The sequence below is a fragment of the Natator depressus genome, chromosome 7 (genome assembly GCF_965152275.1).
Source record: "Natator depressus isolate rNatDep1 chromosome 7, rNatDep2.hap1, whole genome shotgun sequence".
NCBI lineage: Eukaryota > Metazoa > Chordata > Testudines > Cheloniidae > Natator > Natator depressus.
Window position 1 is genome coordinate 123,315,727 of NC_134240.1, and position 18,127 is coordinate 123,333,853.

An 18,127-nucleotide genomic window follows, 5' to 3' on the forward strand; every position below is an offset into this window, starting at 1 on the left:
CCAGCACTCTTATCTGACAAGGCTGGATTGGCAGTGGCATGGAAAGAAAAGAAGAAACGCGCTCCTACGGAGAGCCCAGCCCAAGTTCTCTGCCAGCTGACAAGCAGCCAGGTCCATTCACAGTGATTGATCATGCAGTTGATGTTGCACTTCTCTCAGCAGCCAGCTGACGCACACAAAGGCTACATGTGGAAAAGTCTTTGTCACTGCAGCTAACGAGGGGATTATATTTCACATCACAGCTACCCGGCACAGGTACAGTCAGCTGCTTTCATCTCGCGGATCGCTCCCACGGGAAAATAGCACCCGCTGCACCTACAGCCATGTCACAGTCTGGTCTTGTTGGGTTTTTTCATGTCTGCAGCTTTTAAACCCTTTAACAATTTTCACCTGCCCTGGACGCTTTTAAACCACAGGGGTGAAAATAAATTATTTTACAAAGCACACGTTAGAATCTATCCAGGAAGGTGATATAGGAGCATGGGAAATGAATTAATTCTGAAGCATGTGGGAGAGGGAATAAACAATTACTCCAGGGGGGATGGCAGCTCACTTACTTTATGACAAGAATTATCTTTAAAATGGCAATGAAGTCCATGTTAAAGTCCTGTGCTGCCTTTAACAGCCAAGGGTTTGTTCCTGTAGCTCCTGCCCTTGGAGCTCATAACCTCACACCATCTTAACCTCTGCAGAGGGCTCCTCAAGGCACTTGCTCCCTGCTCCAGCTGAGCCAGCTGGCTAGTGGACACGTACACACTGCTGCCTAGATCTTAGAGTAAGTCAAGCTCTGGGCTGTAGAAGAAACTTCTCAACAGGAGTTTGGAAAGGCCCCGGAGTCACCTGGGGATGGAGGTGCTGAGGCTTGGCCAGGGGAATTGGGTCTTTGGAGGAAAACCGTCAACCATTTGCCCCAGGAGCGTTTTAGTTCAAACAGGATTCAAGGATGAATGACCAGGGAGACTCACTCCCCTGTGGCCAGGAAAGAGGGATCAGTCTGGGTCACATTAGGACATGTTGGTGGGGCCTCCTGGAGCCCGGAGCCCATTGTGAAGTTCAATGGGGAGCTGAGGATGCATGGACAACATGAGATTGTATTCCCCTCTGCTTTAGCGAGTCACTCTTTGCTACTACCCACAGAATGAATTTGGGAGAAATAATCTAAAACATAGACCTCCAATGTCTTCCCCTGATACCTGATGATGCGAGAACAGAGGTGCACAACTCAACAGCTGATTAGCTGGGAGAAAACTGTAAAACCCACTTCATGGAGGCTCTGACCCCTCGCTGACTCTCCCCGAGATCTCAGCACAGTATAAAACCCACCGCTTTTTACTGGCAGGATTTTGTTATCAAATGCTGAGCTCTCTGAAGTGGCTGCCCTTATGATTCCCAGATCTCCACTCCACATTCCAAGGGCCTGCTGGCAGGGCTGTCAGATTGGTACCCTGGACCAGCCTTGTAAATTCCTTTCCGTGGAGATACAGAACACCTCTCTGCGGTGCCAAGTTCTCCACTTACAAGGTGCAGAATTTATTAGACTGAGAAAAGATGAAAAGGAAACCTGCCCCTTTAAAGCAGTTTTACATACGGTTTCTTTATTAGAGCTCTGCGCACTTGGAGCTCTGCGCACAGCTGCCTGAGTCTTTCTGAAGAGCTACAAATGAAAGGGTTTGCACTGAATCAGTGGGAACTGCTCTGCTCTGTGAACACCTTTTGCCTTCATTTCTATAAATCTAAAACCAGGCACTGATTCCAACCCCGACTCCCTGGGTCCGGCGCTCTCTGGAGATCTGGTCACTCTTCACTTTGAGCCTGTGTTTCTACATCACACTTTCCCTTCCTTCTGAACCCAGGTACCTCCTTTGGGCTGTCCCCTCACTCTGCCCACTCCAGGGGACAGGGCCCCTCAAAGTGATGTGCTGCATGTCCTCCTCTGCCTGCCCATGGCACCCCCGATTAGCCAGCAGCATTAGCCTCTGTCCCAAGTTCAGCCCCCCGGGTTCCACAGAGTCTCTTATTTTGGATACAGTTTCAGCTCCAGAGGTAGAGCTGCCCCATCTGCTTTCAACATGTTGTGTCTGACATTAACTAATGTCTCCTATTAGCACTGAAAGAAACCGATCTGGAAAAATTCATTTTCAAGTGGAGTTCAAACAGGCCACAAGGAGAAGTGGATTCTTGACTGCACACAGGATTGTTTTTGCGGTGAAGCCAAGCGTCTGAGAAACGGGTCAAGGGCACAGACGACAAGAACTTCTCTCTCTGATTTACTAACTGGGAACAGGAAAGGGAAGACAAAATCCACCCACTTCAAAGGGCCAAGAAGGTGAATCACAGAGACTGTGTGTGCGTGTGCGTGCAAGAGTGTGTGTGTGTGTATCAGTGACAGACAGATGGAGCAGGAGCCTCCTCACACACCTACCGGCAAAGGGTTAAAGTTCTGGTCCACAAGGTGATTATGTCCATGGTCAAAAAACGAGTGTCGCATCACCACCTCAATGCCCTGGTTGGCCAACATGCCCAAGGTGTTCAGCCACCTGGAAAGAGGAAGAGAGCTGTGTCAATAGGTGGCCGGAGGAGCACACTTGCTGAGTGGGCGGCCGAGAAACCCCCAAAGGCATGTTTCTGTCCCAAGGGCCACTCTCCAGTCGTTTGCACTGGGCACTAGCTCCAGGAGAAGGCAATATATGAAGGTGCTAATGTCTCCGTTCCACGGGATCGTTACGACAGAAGCCATGTCGAGCACTTTATTGTTCCACATAGATGAACTGAGGGACCTCAGACATTTTTTACCAGCTGGATACCTAGTGCCTCTCCCCAGTCCTGCCACACCACGTCACCCCTGCACACATCAGTTCTGCTTGTCCACAACTCCATCACCGGAGCCCATACACACTCCCACTATCACCCCTGCACACACATTGCATCCTCACACCCAGCCACATCACTACAACCCACGTGCACAACCCTAACCATCACATCCCCACACACACCATACTGTCCTGGTATATGCCTCCTCCTCCCAAGCATCCCAGACTGTAGCAGGGTGCTGTTGCAAAAGCACCTAATTAGCCCCTGCCCAGTCAGCTCCAATCAGGGGAAACAGATTGGGGCTGATGGAAAAGGCCTGATGCCGGCCTGAGGATTGGCAACACCTGCCGGCCTGACAAGCCAAGGGCTATAAAGGCCAGGAGGGAGTCAGAAGGCAGGGGGGCAGCCTGGGAGAAGCCAGTCAGGGAGGGAACTGGAGGCCTCCTAGCTGATGGCCGACTCTGCCTGTAAAAGAGGTTGAATAATCCTGTAAAGCTTGTAAATAGAGAAACACCGGTGGTGGGATAACTGCAGGTAAATAAAGACACGGGTGTTGCACAACCCTGAAGCCTCTCTGAGCCTTACTGGGGGCAGCAAGCGGGCCCCAGGAAGAGGGGCGGGTTGTGGACCCTGTTACACAGACCTACAGACACACCTTACAACTCTTTCCAGAAAGAAAGATAATCTTCTAAACCTCTGATTATTGCAGTCAGCTCTAACCCTAGGAACTGGAACTATGCAGCAAGAGACCGCAGGCTGCTCTGTCATGCCAGCCAGCAAACCCTGGGAACCATGAACATCTTGGGCTTCTAAGGTGTAAAGAAACTGGATTCCAACCTGGAGCCGTACAGAGCTCCTTTATAGGCTCTTCCTTCAGATGAGATTGCACCCCCCTGTGAATGAATGAAGGAGTGAGTGCCAGTGAGAAAGCATGTCTGCAGCTGAAAGAAAAGGGCAAAGAGCTGGGGACCCAGCGACATGCGGGGGGGAGGGGTGCGGGTCTCTCTGTGGCCAGACAAGCATGTCAGAAGGTGAGCGATGGAGCCGCTTTCCTTCCCTCTCGAGACAGAATCGGGGTAGAACCGGCCGGTTTTGTTCACTCCCAGCTCTGAGATGCCCCGGGAATCGGACTGTTCCGAATAGTCCCATGCTTTGATTCCTGTGGCCGGCCTGGGCCTGTGGGGCTGTTCCCCTTTCCTGTCTCCATCCATTAGGCAGGAGGGGGACAGATTCGTATCTCATGTGGCCTGCTGCCAGCCCAGAGCTCCTCGCCTGTGGTAATGAGACTGCTCAGGCGCAGAGCACGAGCCGTGGAGATATGCACTCACAGCAGAGCTGCGAACCTGCTCCCAGCTGCAGACAGCTCCCCCCCCGCACCCCATTGCACTGTAGGAGTGTGCGTGGGTCCCATGCCTCACCCCCCACCCAACTCACAGGAATCCAGCAGCGTACGAATCCGAGAGATTGTTCATGCCTCCAGCTGAGGTGGCTCCGATACCTTCAAGCCAGATCTTCTTCCCAGGTGCATAGGTATTTACCACCTGTTCATAAAACAAAAAGAGCAGGAGACCGTCATCCCATCCCTCGGGTGCAGGGTGCAGGTCATCACTGCCTGGCCACTGGCAGGAGTCTGAGAACAACCAGCCAAAGCAGGAGATTGGGCAGCAGCAGCCCGCCACAGAGCCGGGCAGGGGAGCCCAGCGCCCGGCTGAGCCACTGGGGATGCCAGAGGCCGCTGTAGTCTCGACCTGCCTGACACGGCAGAGGGTGAAAGTGGGCACAGGCTGCGACTCTATCTGATTAAACTAGGACCATGGAAATCTTTGTTGCTACCACTATTACATAATTGCAGGAAACCTTGTTCAAAAGCTGTCGAGTGAGGTGTCCATGGAAAGGTTGTGATTCGCTGAATGTGGTTATGCTATTTGCACGCATGGATCATATTTGTATTTGAAGTTATGAGTATTGGCTCTGTACCTGGATTTCTAATGTGTTTGTTCTGGGAAACTCCAACAAGGTATTTAGCCTGCACATCTTAGAGAGACTATGCAAATTAAGTGGATCATCAAGGAACGTTTAACTCACAATGGAAGACATCGACCTACCCTGAATGGACTTTCCTGTGAAGAACGTGCTGTTTGGGGTATAGGTAATGACTTTTACTGGGACTAAGCGAAATCAGGCATGGACATGTGACTTGCCCATGTGATCCCAAACTCCATCTTTTACCTGTAATTTTCCACTACTGGTGCTGAGGGCTTTGTTTGAAACAATGGATTTCCCTCTGCATGGCAGAAGCTATGAAAGGCGCTGGAAACACCTCCATTTTGCCTCTTTCCTGCTCCAGCCTCTTTCCTGCTCAAGGCTCTGGACTGTGGACTTATACTAATAGGAGCATCTAACAAAGGGACTGAGGACCTTCCAATGATTTGGAAGCAACCAGAGACTTGACTTAAGTCATCAGTTTATTCCATCACTGCTACAAGCCTGAACCAAGAACTTTGCAATTATTGTATGTATTTGATTCCTTTAACCAATTTTAACTCTTTCTTTCTTTCTTTCTTTCTTTCTTTCTTTCTTTCTTTCTTTCTTTCTTTCTTTCTTTCTTATAAATAAACCTTTAGATTTTAGATACTAAAGGACTGGCAAAAGCGTGATTATTGGGTAAGATTATGGGGTAAGATCTGAGTTGTATATTGACCTAGGTGTGTGGCTGGTCTTTTGGGATCAGAAGAACCTTTTATTTAATAGGTTTCAGAGTAGCAGCCGTGTTAGTCTGTATTCGCAGAAAGAAAAGGAGGACTTGTGGCACCTTAGAGACTAACACATTTATTTGAGCGTAAACTGTCATGAGCTACAGCTCACGTCATCGGATGCATAAAGTGGAAAATACAGTGAGGAGATTTATATACACACAGACCATGAAAAAATGGGTGTTTATCATACACATTGTAAGGAGAGTGATCACTTAAGATGAGCTATTACCAGCAGGAGAGTGGGGTGGGGGGAGAGAAAACCTTTTGAAGTGATAATCAAGGTGGGCCATTTCTAGCACATTTCCAGGAGTTAACAAGAACGTCTGAGGAACAGTGGGGGGGGGGGGGGGAAGGGGAGGAATAAACAAGGGGAAATAGTTTTACTTTGTATAATGACTCAACCACTCCCAGTCTCTATTCAAGCCTAAGTTAATTGTATCCAATTTGCAAATTAATTCCAATTCAGCAGTCTCTCGTTGAGTCTGTTTTCGAAGTTTTTTTGTTGAAGAATAGTAACTTTTAGGTCAGAAATCAAGTGACCAGAGTGACCAGTGACCCCCACTGTTCCTCAGACGTTCTTGTTAACTCCTGAAAATGTGCTGGAAATGGCCCACCTTCATTATCACTTCAAAAGGTTTTCTCTCCCCCCACCCCACTCTCCTGCTGGTAATAGCTCATCTTAAGTGATCACTCTCCTGACAATGTGTATGATAAACACCCATTTTTTCATGGTCTGTGTGTATATAAATCTCCTCACTGTATTTTCCACTTTATGCATCCGATGAAGTGAGCTGTAGCTCACGAAAGCTTATGCTCAAATAAATTGGTTAGTCTCTAAGGTGCCACAAGTCCTCCTGTTCTTTTATTTGATGAAATTGGTTTTAAAGAACCACTCATCTTTAAGTCTAGTGTTTTGGGTGGTGATACAAGGACTGGAACGCCTACGGAAACTGCTTTTCTGACTTCTTGTTAGCCAGTGTGGTGAAACAGAAGTTTACTTTTGTTGCTGGTTTGGTATATCTCATGGGAGAATAACCACCAGTTTTGGGGTGTGTCTGCCCTATTTCTCAGCAGTTTGTCCTGAATTTGGTATTCTCAGTTGTGACCCACGACGGCCTGGTGACAGGCATCAGGGAGCAGGGGGGTGACAGGTGCAGGAACAGTCAGGCAAAGCACATGCAGTTTCCTGTCCTGTCGGGCCAGATCTATGATGCGCAGAGGGAGTGCTGAGGGATCCCCACCCCCAACTGGAGAGACGATTGAAGGGATTTCCCTGCCTCTGGGGGACTCTGCTAAATCTCCCCTAGTAGAGAGCCCTGCCCCATGGGCTCAAAAGCCTGTTCCTGGAAGAATGCGTACACAGCTGATGGCAAGCGTGGTCCTTTGGGCTGGGCTGGGCACGTGGATCCCCCTGATGCTGCTCCCGCCCCTGCACAGGAGTTTGGAAATTTCTCACTCAGCAGCACCACTCAGGCTCTCGTGCTCCCGCTCCTGAAAGCCTGGTGAGCGGGGCGACCCCAACTGCCAGCCAGTTCCTTCGCCATCCAGGGCCTGAAGGGTCAGACTCCGAGCTGTGGGGCTGGAGTGTGGGGCCTGGGATCCACGTGCACATCCACATCTCAAAGAACCACAATTATTGTAAGGCAAGTGTGACACTGAGCCAGCAAGGGTTAAACAGTCAGCAGGCTACGGGCCCTAAAGATCAACCTTCAAGAACATATTAGGGAAGTACTGAAGTGGCAAACAGTCAGCAAAGCCATGGACAAGAGTTCCATATCATTAGCAAATTAGAGGTAAATACTAATTGTATTTGTCTATGTTTACCTATCTCTTGTTAGATGTTAACAATGTAACCAGATTAGCTTGTATATGCTACATTTCAGTTCCTGTCTGCTACAAAAGGAATATTAGCAATTAAATTAAACATGTGGTGGAATAATGTCATTGTCTGTATTTCGCTTGGAAGTTTGTAGTAAACAGTCTCTGAACTGCTGGAATGGTTAATCGCCTTCTGCTAAGCAATGCAACTCATTACCTGTGTGTACATATGAAATAGGAATTGACTTCAAAGTCACAATGTATATTACCCATTCTTCACCCAAGGATACCTGCTGTGTTATCTGTCTCAAGAGGCTAGAGTAGCCTGCCAGAGATTGATAAAAGAACTCTAGACCCTGATCCTGTCATCGCAGATCTGCTTAAGGTTGGCCAGGGGAAGCTTGAATCACAAGACTGAGGTCTCCAGTGCCAGTCTGGATTATCCTGCTATTTCTCATGGAAGAATTTACACTGACTCTGCACATGGACTCTCTATTGGATTTTAACCGATGGAATTAATTCAGAAAGAACTTTTTGCAACTCAGCAGTTCACCATCTCTACCATGAAACTGACCTAAGAACTTTATTCAGATCTGTATGAATAATGATCTTTTACCCATAACCACTCTTTCTTTTCAATAAATCTTAGATTAGTTAATAAGAACTGGCTGTAAGCATGTATTTGGGCATAGTCTGATACATTCATTGATCTGGTGGATAACGTGTCCAGTATTTTGGGATTGATAGAACTTTATATATGGTGAATAAGATTTTAAATAATCCTCACCATATTTGACTTGGCTGTCTGGGTACTGGAGTTGGACCGATGCAGAAAGCCAAATATCTCTCTACCCACTGCCACTACCCAGCCCCTGTATCCACTACATCCAGTGCTGTTGGCAAAGAAGTTTTAGCACTTAACATGCCTTCAGAGCAGAAGGAAGGAAACTTCCTTAACTCAGAAGGAAGTTTATCTTGAAAGCCTGCCATTTTGTCCCATTGTATGTTATTACATTTGGCCAACATTGAATGATAATTGGAAATTCTCATTTGAAGGGAGGCCGAGGAATAAATCTTTCTCCCACAAAGATCCACTTTTTTGGTTCCTTCTCTTTTGGAGTAGCTCTTGAAAGCTGCTTGGATGTTTTATTAAGAGTCATGATTATGACTGAAGATGGAGCTGGGTGAGTATAAAAATCCTCAGACCTCTATGGGGGAACTTGATATTTTCAATCTGCTCATTCAGATGTTGCCAACATAAAGGTGATGTTGCCCGTAACTCCTTAGCTAGTTCAAGGATACCTTCTTTAAAAGGCAGAGACACCTTATTTTGAGTAGAAGGTTGGAGGATGTCAAACAATTTATATGACTTTTCCTGCACAAGCTCCAGAGGAATTGCTAACATCTCTGCCATCCTCTTTAGAAATTCTTGAAAAGCCTGAAAGTCGTCTACTGTGGAAGGAACAGAAGACACTGTGGCCTCATCGGAAGAGGCAACGTGTTCTGCAGTAGAAGGTCCATTGTGGATGTGTGGCTCTCCTTCTTCAAATAGAGGCTGCTACTCCATAACTAAAGATTTCTGGGGAGAACAGGCTGACTGCAGACACTCTGTTGCAGGGAAACTGCCCCTCAAAGCAGAGATAGCAGGAGATTGTTGACCCAAACTATGCCAAGGAGGCCAGAAAGGCCAGGACTGGTATCCATAGTCATAAGGCATAGAATTCCAGGGTGCTCACATCCATGGAGGTAACTGAATATCATGTGAGCGGCTCCTAACTGGAGAAACTGAAGAAGGGTGGTTTCTGTGGTGTGTATCTCTCTTAGCTGGGACAGGAGAGAGCTGCCTACTAGCCTTATCTGATGCAGAAGCTGAAGAAAAGCACTGAATTGGAGGGGCTGCTCTGCGAGGTGAAATAACTTGATGAGTGGTAGGCTCCACTGTGCCAGAAGCAGGAGGTCTTAAGGCAATTTTCATGACTGGTATTTTTGTCCACTGTGGCACTGAAAATCTTGGGGAAACTGAGGCAGGAAAGGCTTGTACAGTAGGTGACTCTGGCTCAGGAGTAATCCTGATTTCCTCCTGTGACAAAGGATGTCTCAGGTGGTACCAACACTGCCGATGCGGAAGTGGAAGCTGAAGTCTGCAAAGTTGCTTGTTTTGGTAATGAGTCTCTCTGTGCCGAGCACTTCGAGGCAGGCTTGATGCGCTGCGGCGCTGAGGTGGACAGAGCCAAGCGGAGGCATTGGAGGCTGCTTGCAGTTGTGCTGGGCTAGCTCTGAGCTAGTGCTGCTGGTGTAAGGGTCGGTGCTGCCGAAGCCAGTCTCGGCACAAGAGGGACAGAGCGCCTCAGTGCTGACGGCGAGTCCTTTGCCACGTGCTTCGCCGTCCTTTCCTTACACGGCACAGGCATGGACCTCCAGAGCACCGCTGCTTTCTCCTGTGGGCAGCAAGGGGCTCTGATCACTCTGGCAGGACCTCTGCAAGCTGCGGTAAGCTCTTGCCGGATCTAAGAGGGCTTCTGAACCTCGGATGCTTGGAATGATCTGTGACCGTTCTGGAGCACTGGCCGCTTGGCCGTATCGGGAAGGGGCACTGTCCCTTGCTCTCAAGGAGTTTCAGAATCAGAGGTTGCTCTCATGGATTTTTCCATGAGAAAAATCGTCAGCCTAGACTGTCTCAATGTGTGTGTGTGTTCACTGACTGCCCCACTCGCTGGCAGTACATGGCTCTCTGAGGAAAGAGCAACGCAGGTCATGTCTGTCTCCAAGAGCAATTGCCCCTGTACACAATGGACTTGATTTAAAGCCCTAGGAGTGAGGCTGCGGCCTAACAAGCCCTACCAGCTACCTACTACCTAGCGAGAGAGATTGAATATGCCAATGGGCAGACAGAGCTGATCTAGAGAACTCATTCTCACTGCTATGGAACAGACTCCCTACTGAGTACTAAACGAGCGGACTAAGGCGAAGGGATACTGACAAGGTCCAGCTGTCTCTCAGGCCCCAGCCCACATGCTCTCGGGGGGCAGGGGAACATGTGTGAGAGCGTTCAAGTGGACACTGCTGAGGGAAAGATTTCCCACTCCTGTGCGGGGACATGGGCGCACCATGAGTAGGATCTCGAAGAAGGGCAGAGCAGAGCAGATTGAGCCAGGGGCTCCAGCCAGATCTTCATCCCATTCCTCCCCCTGGACCACACACTCATTGAATGCTGGGCTGCAGCAACACTGGTCTCACAGGTCCAGATGGGTCTCTCCAGGGTCTGCAGGAGACAGGCTTTCACAGGAAGGTGTTATTCACACCTGTCTGATGCCGCCCCAAAGTGTCTGGCACTCAGGGCCGGCCCACAACATTTTGGCATCTGAGGCGGGACGCTCAAATGACACCCCCATGCCCCTTCACTTGGGCCAAAACTTTGAAAGGTCTCAGTTCTGCCTTCTTCCTGTTCTACTCCTCTCATGGTGCTGCTCTGCTACCTACCCCAATGAAGGAGAACTAACAGCTTAAAATGCCTAGTTCAAAAATTTTAAGTAACACTTAACTTTCAAACGCCTGAATGGCAAATGTAACTTTTCTTGTCTGCATAGTAAACACTGGCATTTTTATCTGTTTGAATAATCAAAGTGGTGCTTTCCGTGCCTTCTTGGTTGCAAAGATTTGAACTGCTTCCTGAAGGTCCACAGTCTGGGCCAGCTCATGCTCTGTTGAGATGGTTGCAAGGCCGACCAGCCTCTACTGTGTCATTGTGGAGCGTAGATGTGTTTTTATTAACCTCAGCTTGGAGAAGCTGTGTTCTCCACTGGCAACTGCTACAAGAAGTGTTAGAAGTATGCACAGAGCACCAAAAGCATTTGGAAAGAGGGTGGTCATCTTATTTGTGCACATATATTCCAGAACAGCCTTTGGAGTTGATCCTGCTGAAATGTATCTTGAAAGGGCTTTCAGTTCATCCCCTAAATCACTCGCATCAATATCACGCATGTCATCATGTGTCATCAACACTGTCTCTAGTGCCCTGCATTGCTGGTGTCGGTCTTCTTCAGGTATCGTGAGGAGTTTTGGAATATCATACAACATCCCAAATATAGTGCTGTGTTCCTTGAGCTGCATGAAATGTTCTTCAACTGACTGGATTGCACAATCTAGCACCTGGTTAAAGAATTCAACTTTGAATTGTTGTTTGGGGTCTCTTACAGGATTATCCCGTGCCTCGTAATCAACATGTCTTCTTCTTTGGTGACTCTTGTATTCTTGAATGGGTGGGAAAATCGCTTCAGTGTGAAGTTCCTCTGCCAACTTCTGTGCACTCTTCAGAACGTTTTGAAATCCCCCATCTGACCGGCAAGACGGTAGGTCTGACTTTGCTTTGTCCAGTTGTTCCATTGCTCCGGATATATCAAGGTCAGCACCTTGGAGTCTCTTGCTTACAGCATTTATTTCAAACCGTACGTCATGCCACGACACTAAGCCACACAGAAATGTGCAGTGATGTATGTTTCTGGTGATTCCATTTCCCTCTGCCACTGTTCTCCCATGAACAGTTCCTGTCACAGCACTGTCCTCCATAATAGCAACTGTGGCATCATCTAGCTTCCCAATTTGGTGTTTGAGAGGCTTTATCGCCTCCACTCGACTTTCCCATCGTGTGGCACTCAGTGGTCTCAGTGTCAGAGAGGATGTTCCCAGATGTTGCTTCAAAATTTGCCATCAATGAGTTGATGCAGAGAAAAATACACAGATGCTTTGAATTACATTAAAAAATTCAGCAGCCTCACGAGAAGCTGATGCTGCATCACTGACCACCAAGTTCAATGAATGAGAACTGCATGGGACAAAAAAAGCTCGAGGGTTCAGCTCACGGATCCATGTCTGCACTCTTTCTGTTCTTTCCTCTCATGTTGGCACCATTATCGTAGCCCTGACCTCTCCTGTCAGCTATCGCAATTCCCGTCTCTTCCAGCTTTTTAAGAAGCACATTTGTCATACCAGCTCCTGTAGCATCATCAATGTCAATACATCCTAGGAAATGCTCTCGGACAGTCACCATTGCAGGGACATTGTCACTAGGTTCTGTTGTTGTTACAAAACGCACCATTAAAGTCGTTTGTTCCGTATGGCTGATGTCAGGTGTGCAGTGCAGAGTAACAGAGGAATATCTTGCTGACTTCAGATCTGCCACAATCTTCTGTTTGACTTCTGTTGCCAGTAACTGTCTGATCTCATTTTGAATTGTTTTTCCAAGGTAGTGGTGTGTGTACATCTCTTGGGTGGTGACTCAGATGCTCCTGGAGTACAGCATCAAACTCAGCCATCAGCTCCACAATTTTAAGGACGTTTCCATTGCTTGGCACATACAGCTGATCTGCAGTGCCACGCAGGGCTAGGGTTTGGGTCGCAAGCATTCTCACAATGGCAATGAGCCTTTTCAGAACATTTGGCCAGTAAAGAGACTCTGATGCCTATCTTCTCTTGATGCTGATCATCTATGGTGGCCTTTAACCTTAGCCTCATCTCAAGCTCTTTCCACCTATGGAATGCTCTCTGGGGATTTGCTGCCTTCTCATGGCATGCCAGATTTCTAGCCAAATGTTTCCAGTCCTTTGTTCCTGTAGAACCCAATGTGGCCGGAACATTAGACTGGAAGAGTTTTTTCAACAAAACCAGTATGCAGCATTCTGGGTTTTTGAGTACATAAGCCATGGCCTCTCCACTTTGTCACCATTGGGGATTTCACGCCAGTAATGGGTTGGATGGAAACTTCTATTTTCATTGGCTTTGGGGAACATGAAGTTTTTCACTTGCTGTGGCCCGTGCAGTACAAGGAAGTCCCTCAGGCTACTGCTCAGGGGGGTCCACAGTCCTGGATCCTCTAGACTTAAGGAACTAAACTCAGCAGCAGCTGTTTCCTTGCGCCTCTACCACACTCTTCTCTGATCCACACTTTTCTTCAGGACTGTGCAGGGTTACATCCATTTGCGGTGGAGATACGGATGCTGCAGCAGCTGCCAGCTCACCTGCACTCTGACTAACTGGAAGATCAGGCCTCTCCTCACCACTCACATCCTCACTGGGGCCGGAAGGCTCACCGTGAACATTTGTGTCTATGTATCTCAGGAGAGCTCCTTCCTGCTTAGATAGAAAAGCTTCCTTTGCTTTCTTCCTTTTTCTGAATGCTGCCCTAGAGGGGTGTTTTCTTCTTTCACTCATGGCTGCTGTTCTGCGCCAGCTAGAGTGGCTCTCAACACTCAATTGTAGGGGACAAATAAACAGGCTGGTAGCAGGGCCTGAGTGAGGGAAGGTATCAGCGTCTTAAGGGCCTCACTGGCTCCTACTACTTCAGCTGACGGCCTATTCTCCTCCAGTGGGTTCAGGGAAGCAGCAGGGAACAGGAAGCTCCCCGAGAAGCTGGGGTTAATCAGTCCAGGCCCTGGGGGGGCTAGAGAGGTACCTAAGAGGCTCCTCCTCCTCTCTCTCCCTGCATCTCCTGCTGCTTTCTGTGATTCCCTCTCCCCTAGTCTCCTGCCTGCCTGTTCTGTCTCTTGTGCCCCCCTCCTCCAGCCCAGCTCTCCCCCATCTCTGTGTGTCTCCAGCAGAGAGAATCCAGATGCACCAGCAGCAGACACCATTTTCTACACCCGGGGTCCTAGGGGTGCCCCCCGCCCCCCTGCCCCCCCCAGTCTGACACCTGAGGCGGCCGCCTCAGTTCGCCTCATGGTAAGGCCAGCGCTGCTGGCACTGGCAGAGAGGGAGGGGCACAGCCCCGTTCAGCCCATCCCCCCCAGCGACTTCACAGCGGAGGGAGGGCAGCACCACCACCTGCCCTTCGCCCTGGTGAATCCCCTCCCGGGCACAGGGCACAGGACGATGTGAATGGGGTTGGTGAGCTCTGCTGGAAGCAGGTGGCATTCATACCTTGCTCCTAATAACCACCCGCGCACCACCTGCCCACCCGCAATCCACACTACCCTCCCTCCTGGGGTTCGGTTCTGTACTGCCTCAGACACTGCACCCCAATGCCTAGGGTTTCCCTGCGTGTCCTCTCTGCCCCAACCCGTGTTCCCGCTCACCGGAGAGAGGGGTGCCAGTCCTTTTGGTATCGTGGCTGGAACTAACTGTCCCCAGCTGGTGGTCTGACTCCGCAACGATCGCACGGCGTCTTCCGCAGGCAGGGGTCGGGCACCTGGGCCTTGGCAAAGGAGCCGCCCCTTCGTCAGCTGGTTCCGAGAGCCTGGCTTAGCGTTAAACCCACTCTCCCTTGTTTACTTGGCGTTCCTGGGGTGTTACTGCCCCTGCCTGGCAGACCCCGGATCGTGCATTGTTCTCATTCCACGGCAGCCACTGATTTACACCAATGCAGGATTGGGCCCTAGGCAGCTGTTACAGAGACGAGACGAGCCCCAGCAGGGCGTCACGTCTCTGCAGGTTGCACTGTGCCTCTCGGAGAGCCTCCCCCTTTCAATGCTAGACCAGGGGCTCGCAGACTCTGTGACAGCACCGCCCCATTTGAACATTTTGAAGCGCAAAATAGCTTCCTCTGCATAGCACGGCCTCAAGGCTCATGGAGATGTCACTTTGTGAAGCACACACCCTACATGTGAGGTCATGCTCTGTGGCGCAGAATGACGCCCTCTGCAGAGTAGGGATTGCTGTGACCCCATGCGCTGCGACCCACAGTTCGGGAACCGCTGCATTAGGCCCTGGGCCCTGACAGATACATCTACACAGTGTTTTGGAGCCCGCGGGAGCGAGCATCCCAACCTGGCTGGACAGACTTGGGTTACCGGGACTCACACTAGCACTCTAGAAACAGCTGTGTAGACCGTGCCTCGACATGCCAGCTCAGGCGGGAGCTTGGGCTCCGAAGCCTCGGGAGGGCGCAGACGTCAGACCCTGAGCTGCAACTTCGGTGCACGGGTAACACCGCTATTCCTAGAGCTCTAGGTAGAGGCCCGCTAGCCCAGGTCTGTCGAGCCAGGCTTCAGGGGGAGACTGGGAGGCCCCACAATGCTGTATAGACGTACCCCACTTTGCATGCTCCATCACTCCACGCCTGGGTTCCTGGCCTCAGCACCTCTGGGCCTCACCAGGGCTCTTTCAGCAAGCTTAGCAGCTTGGAGCCTGCCCCTCCTGGGAGCCAGACGGCCAGCAGGCATTTGCAGCGACCCAGGACAGACTTTTCTAAGCACGACCCGTGTTTATTAGTCAGCTGGAATTCAGTGTTTAGGGACAGTGAGTGGAAATGCCCCGGCCTAACTGGCCAGTTTCTCTTTGCTCAGTTAGGCAGCCCCACGTTGCACTGGACGGGCAGGCAGGCTGCCTGCTTGCAGCTAACCGCCCTGGCCTTACTCTGCTGGAAGTGCTGGAGAGCCGGTTTCCTGTCCCCCTTCCTAATGCCTTGGGTTTGGTCCTTTGTCTTATGTCTCGGTTATGTTGTTTTCATGCATACTGCCCGTCCCCCTGACGCACGGGTTCAGGTAGGGGATGGGCTGTGGTCAGACAGGTCATTGTCCATCCACATCCAACAGATCCTCTGGGCTGGCTGTCATTACCATGGTGTCTCCATGGTAGCTTCATTCACATGCTCACAGTTCTTGTTAGTTCATTCATACCAACCTGGCATGATCCACACCTGGTCAATTCATCATTTAGCCCCCCGTCTATGGAAAGAAATTAACCCCTTTCGTGGCAGTACAAAAGTGAGTGGGAAACTGAGTCATACAGGCTTTTCATAACCCCCCCCAGAACTTTCCCATGTTCTCCCTGCGGGGCTTTCCCATCTCTCACACACTGCTCCTATCAGTCTCTCCAACACCCCGCTGCTGCTCCAACCACGTCACTCCCCCACCCCCACTTCTGGGTCCCTGCGCTGCCTCCCCATCTCTTTTTGTCCTTGCCCTCACCTTCCAGATAACTGCACCCCTTCCTCCATCGCCGCCCAGCCCTGCTCCCCACATCTCCTTCCATAGCTCTACCCCAGGTCTGAACAACCTCCTGTCTCAGCACACCAAGCTACACCACCCTCCTCCAGGCCCCTCAGAGCATCTCATGCTGCCTGGTTTTCCCCCCTCCATGCACCTGCGCAGGGTCAGCGTAACCCTTGCCCCTCCCCAACACAGCACAGATCACGTGCCGCAATGGGAGACATTCTGCTCAGCTGGGCCCAAAGGAGACAAAAAGGCTGATTGGGTCACACAGTCAAAGCCCCCAAGGACAGAGCTTCCTGCCGTCACAGATCAAACAGCAAGAGAACAGCATTTCCTCAGGCCTTGACTCTCTCTTTAGCTTCCCCACTTCTGCTGCTGGCATACTGCCCACCCCCACCCCTCCAGGACTCGGGGGAGGCTGCCCATGAAGCTTGTTTACAAGGTGGGGGACACAGTTTGGCTCTGTGCTGCATCGCCAGCAGACCTGAGGGGGCACTTCCCCTCTGCAGCACCAGGGATGCCCGGCCTCACCCTGCTCATGTCTGAGCAGAGAGGAGGTGCCATGCTGGCAGGGCCTGAAGCCTCTGAGCAGCCTTTCTTCCCCCCGAGATGCCAGATTCTGCCCAGAGAGGAAAGGTCCCTGTGTATCACAGCCCAGGAACAGTGAGCCAGACACTGAGCCCGAATGCAAGAGACGCTAACATCTCCGCTAGCAGGGTGCAGAGTAGACCGGTGGCACCCGAGCCCCCCTGCCCAGGCACCAGCCAGCCGCGAACATGCCGTCACTGGAGTTCCAAGACTGTGATGGCACCAAGGTGACAGGAATGGAGGCTCCACATAGAGGCCAAGTAGGCAGCAATTTACGGAAAAAACCCAGGTGCTTAGGTCCCAAATCCCAGGGTGCCAGAGCCTTGTGGCAGGTGCTGGAGCACAAGAGCCCAAGCGCAAGTGACAACGCCCCAGAAACGGAGCTTCTGTGTCAGACCTGAGCCGCAGGCAGAGCAGGAAGCAGGGAAAGGAAAGTCGGGGGTGCCCGGGGACTGGAGATGAGTCAGTGCAACGTCCGTGCAGAAGCTGCTTTGTTGGCCACATCACTGGAGTGGATGGGAACACCCTAAGGGAAGCGTTTATAGCCAGCGGGGGGACCCCTTCCAGGGGCCGGCTCACTCTCTTCCCCACTACCGCTGCCCTCAAGGGTAGAGTTGGAGAAGTCCCGCCAGCCCTGGGCTAAGGAGCTCCTGGGAGTATCAGTACAAACCCCGAAGAGATGTGAGGTGTGATGGACGTTTCAGACAGCCAGGAGCTCCCCTCCCATGACAGGAACACCCTCCTGTGCCCAGCACAAAGCCCTCTCTCCAGATTTCCCAGCTCCTCCAGGCAGTGGTCACTAGATGTTTGCAAACGCCAAAGAACCAGGAGCATTTTTGTTCCTGGGCCGGTGTGGGCGGATGGAACACGTGGCTGGACTGGGCTCCCAGGAAAATGTTAAGGACGTCAGCGCTGAGCTGCTTCCCTCGCAGCCTGTGAGAGTCAGCATCCCTGACGGAAGGCCCAGAGGTGCTGGCATTCTGCCTATAATTATCTAAGCCCGCCACCTTCCTGAGCAGAGAGGAAGCAATAAAACAGGAGAGTGTCTGAGCCCAGCTGTGCTAATCAGCCGGCAGGATGCACTCGCTCCCAGTGAAGCTGCATCCCATTAGCGCCCAGCTCCGCGTGCTCTCAGCTGCGCTGCAAGTCCCACAGGACTCCTTCCCCCAGCCCCAGCAGCTCCTCCAGGCTTCCCGAGACTCAGGCCCCTGCCAGCCCCGGTCCCTGCCG

At 50.9% G+C, this 18,127-nt stretch overlaps 1 protein-coding gene across 1 annotated transcript in view; it reads right to left on the minus strand.

The window, feature by feature from the left end:
• HPSE2 (heparanase 2 (inactive)) overlaps window positions 1-18,127 on the minus strand; it is a 281,188-nt gene that overhangs the window by 29,352 nt on the left and 233,709 nt on the right. Inside the window, exons 8-9 of the mRNA XM_074959546.1 lie at window positions 4,246-4,352; window positions 2,423-2,537 (exon numbers count right to left, since the gene is read on the minus strand). Of these exons, the coding sequence (XP_074815647.1) occupies window positions 2,423-2,537; window positions 4,246-4,352 (222 nt within the window). The remainder of the gene's footprint in view (window positions 1-2,422; window positions 2,538-4,245; window positions 4,353-18,127) is intronic.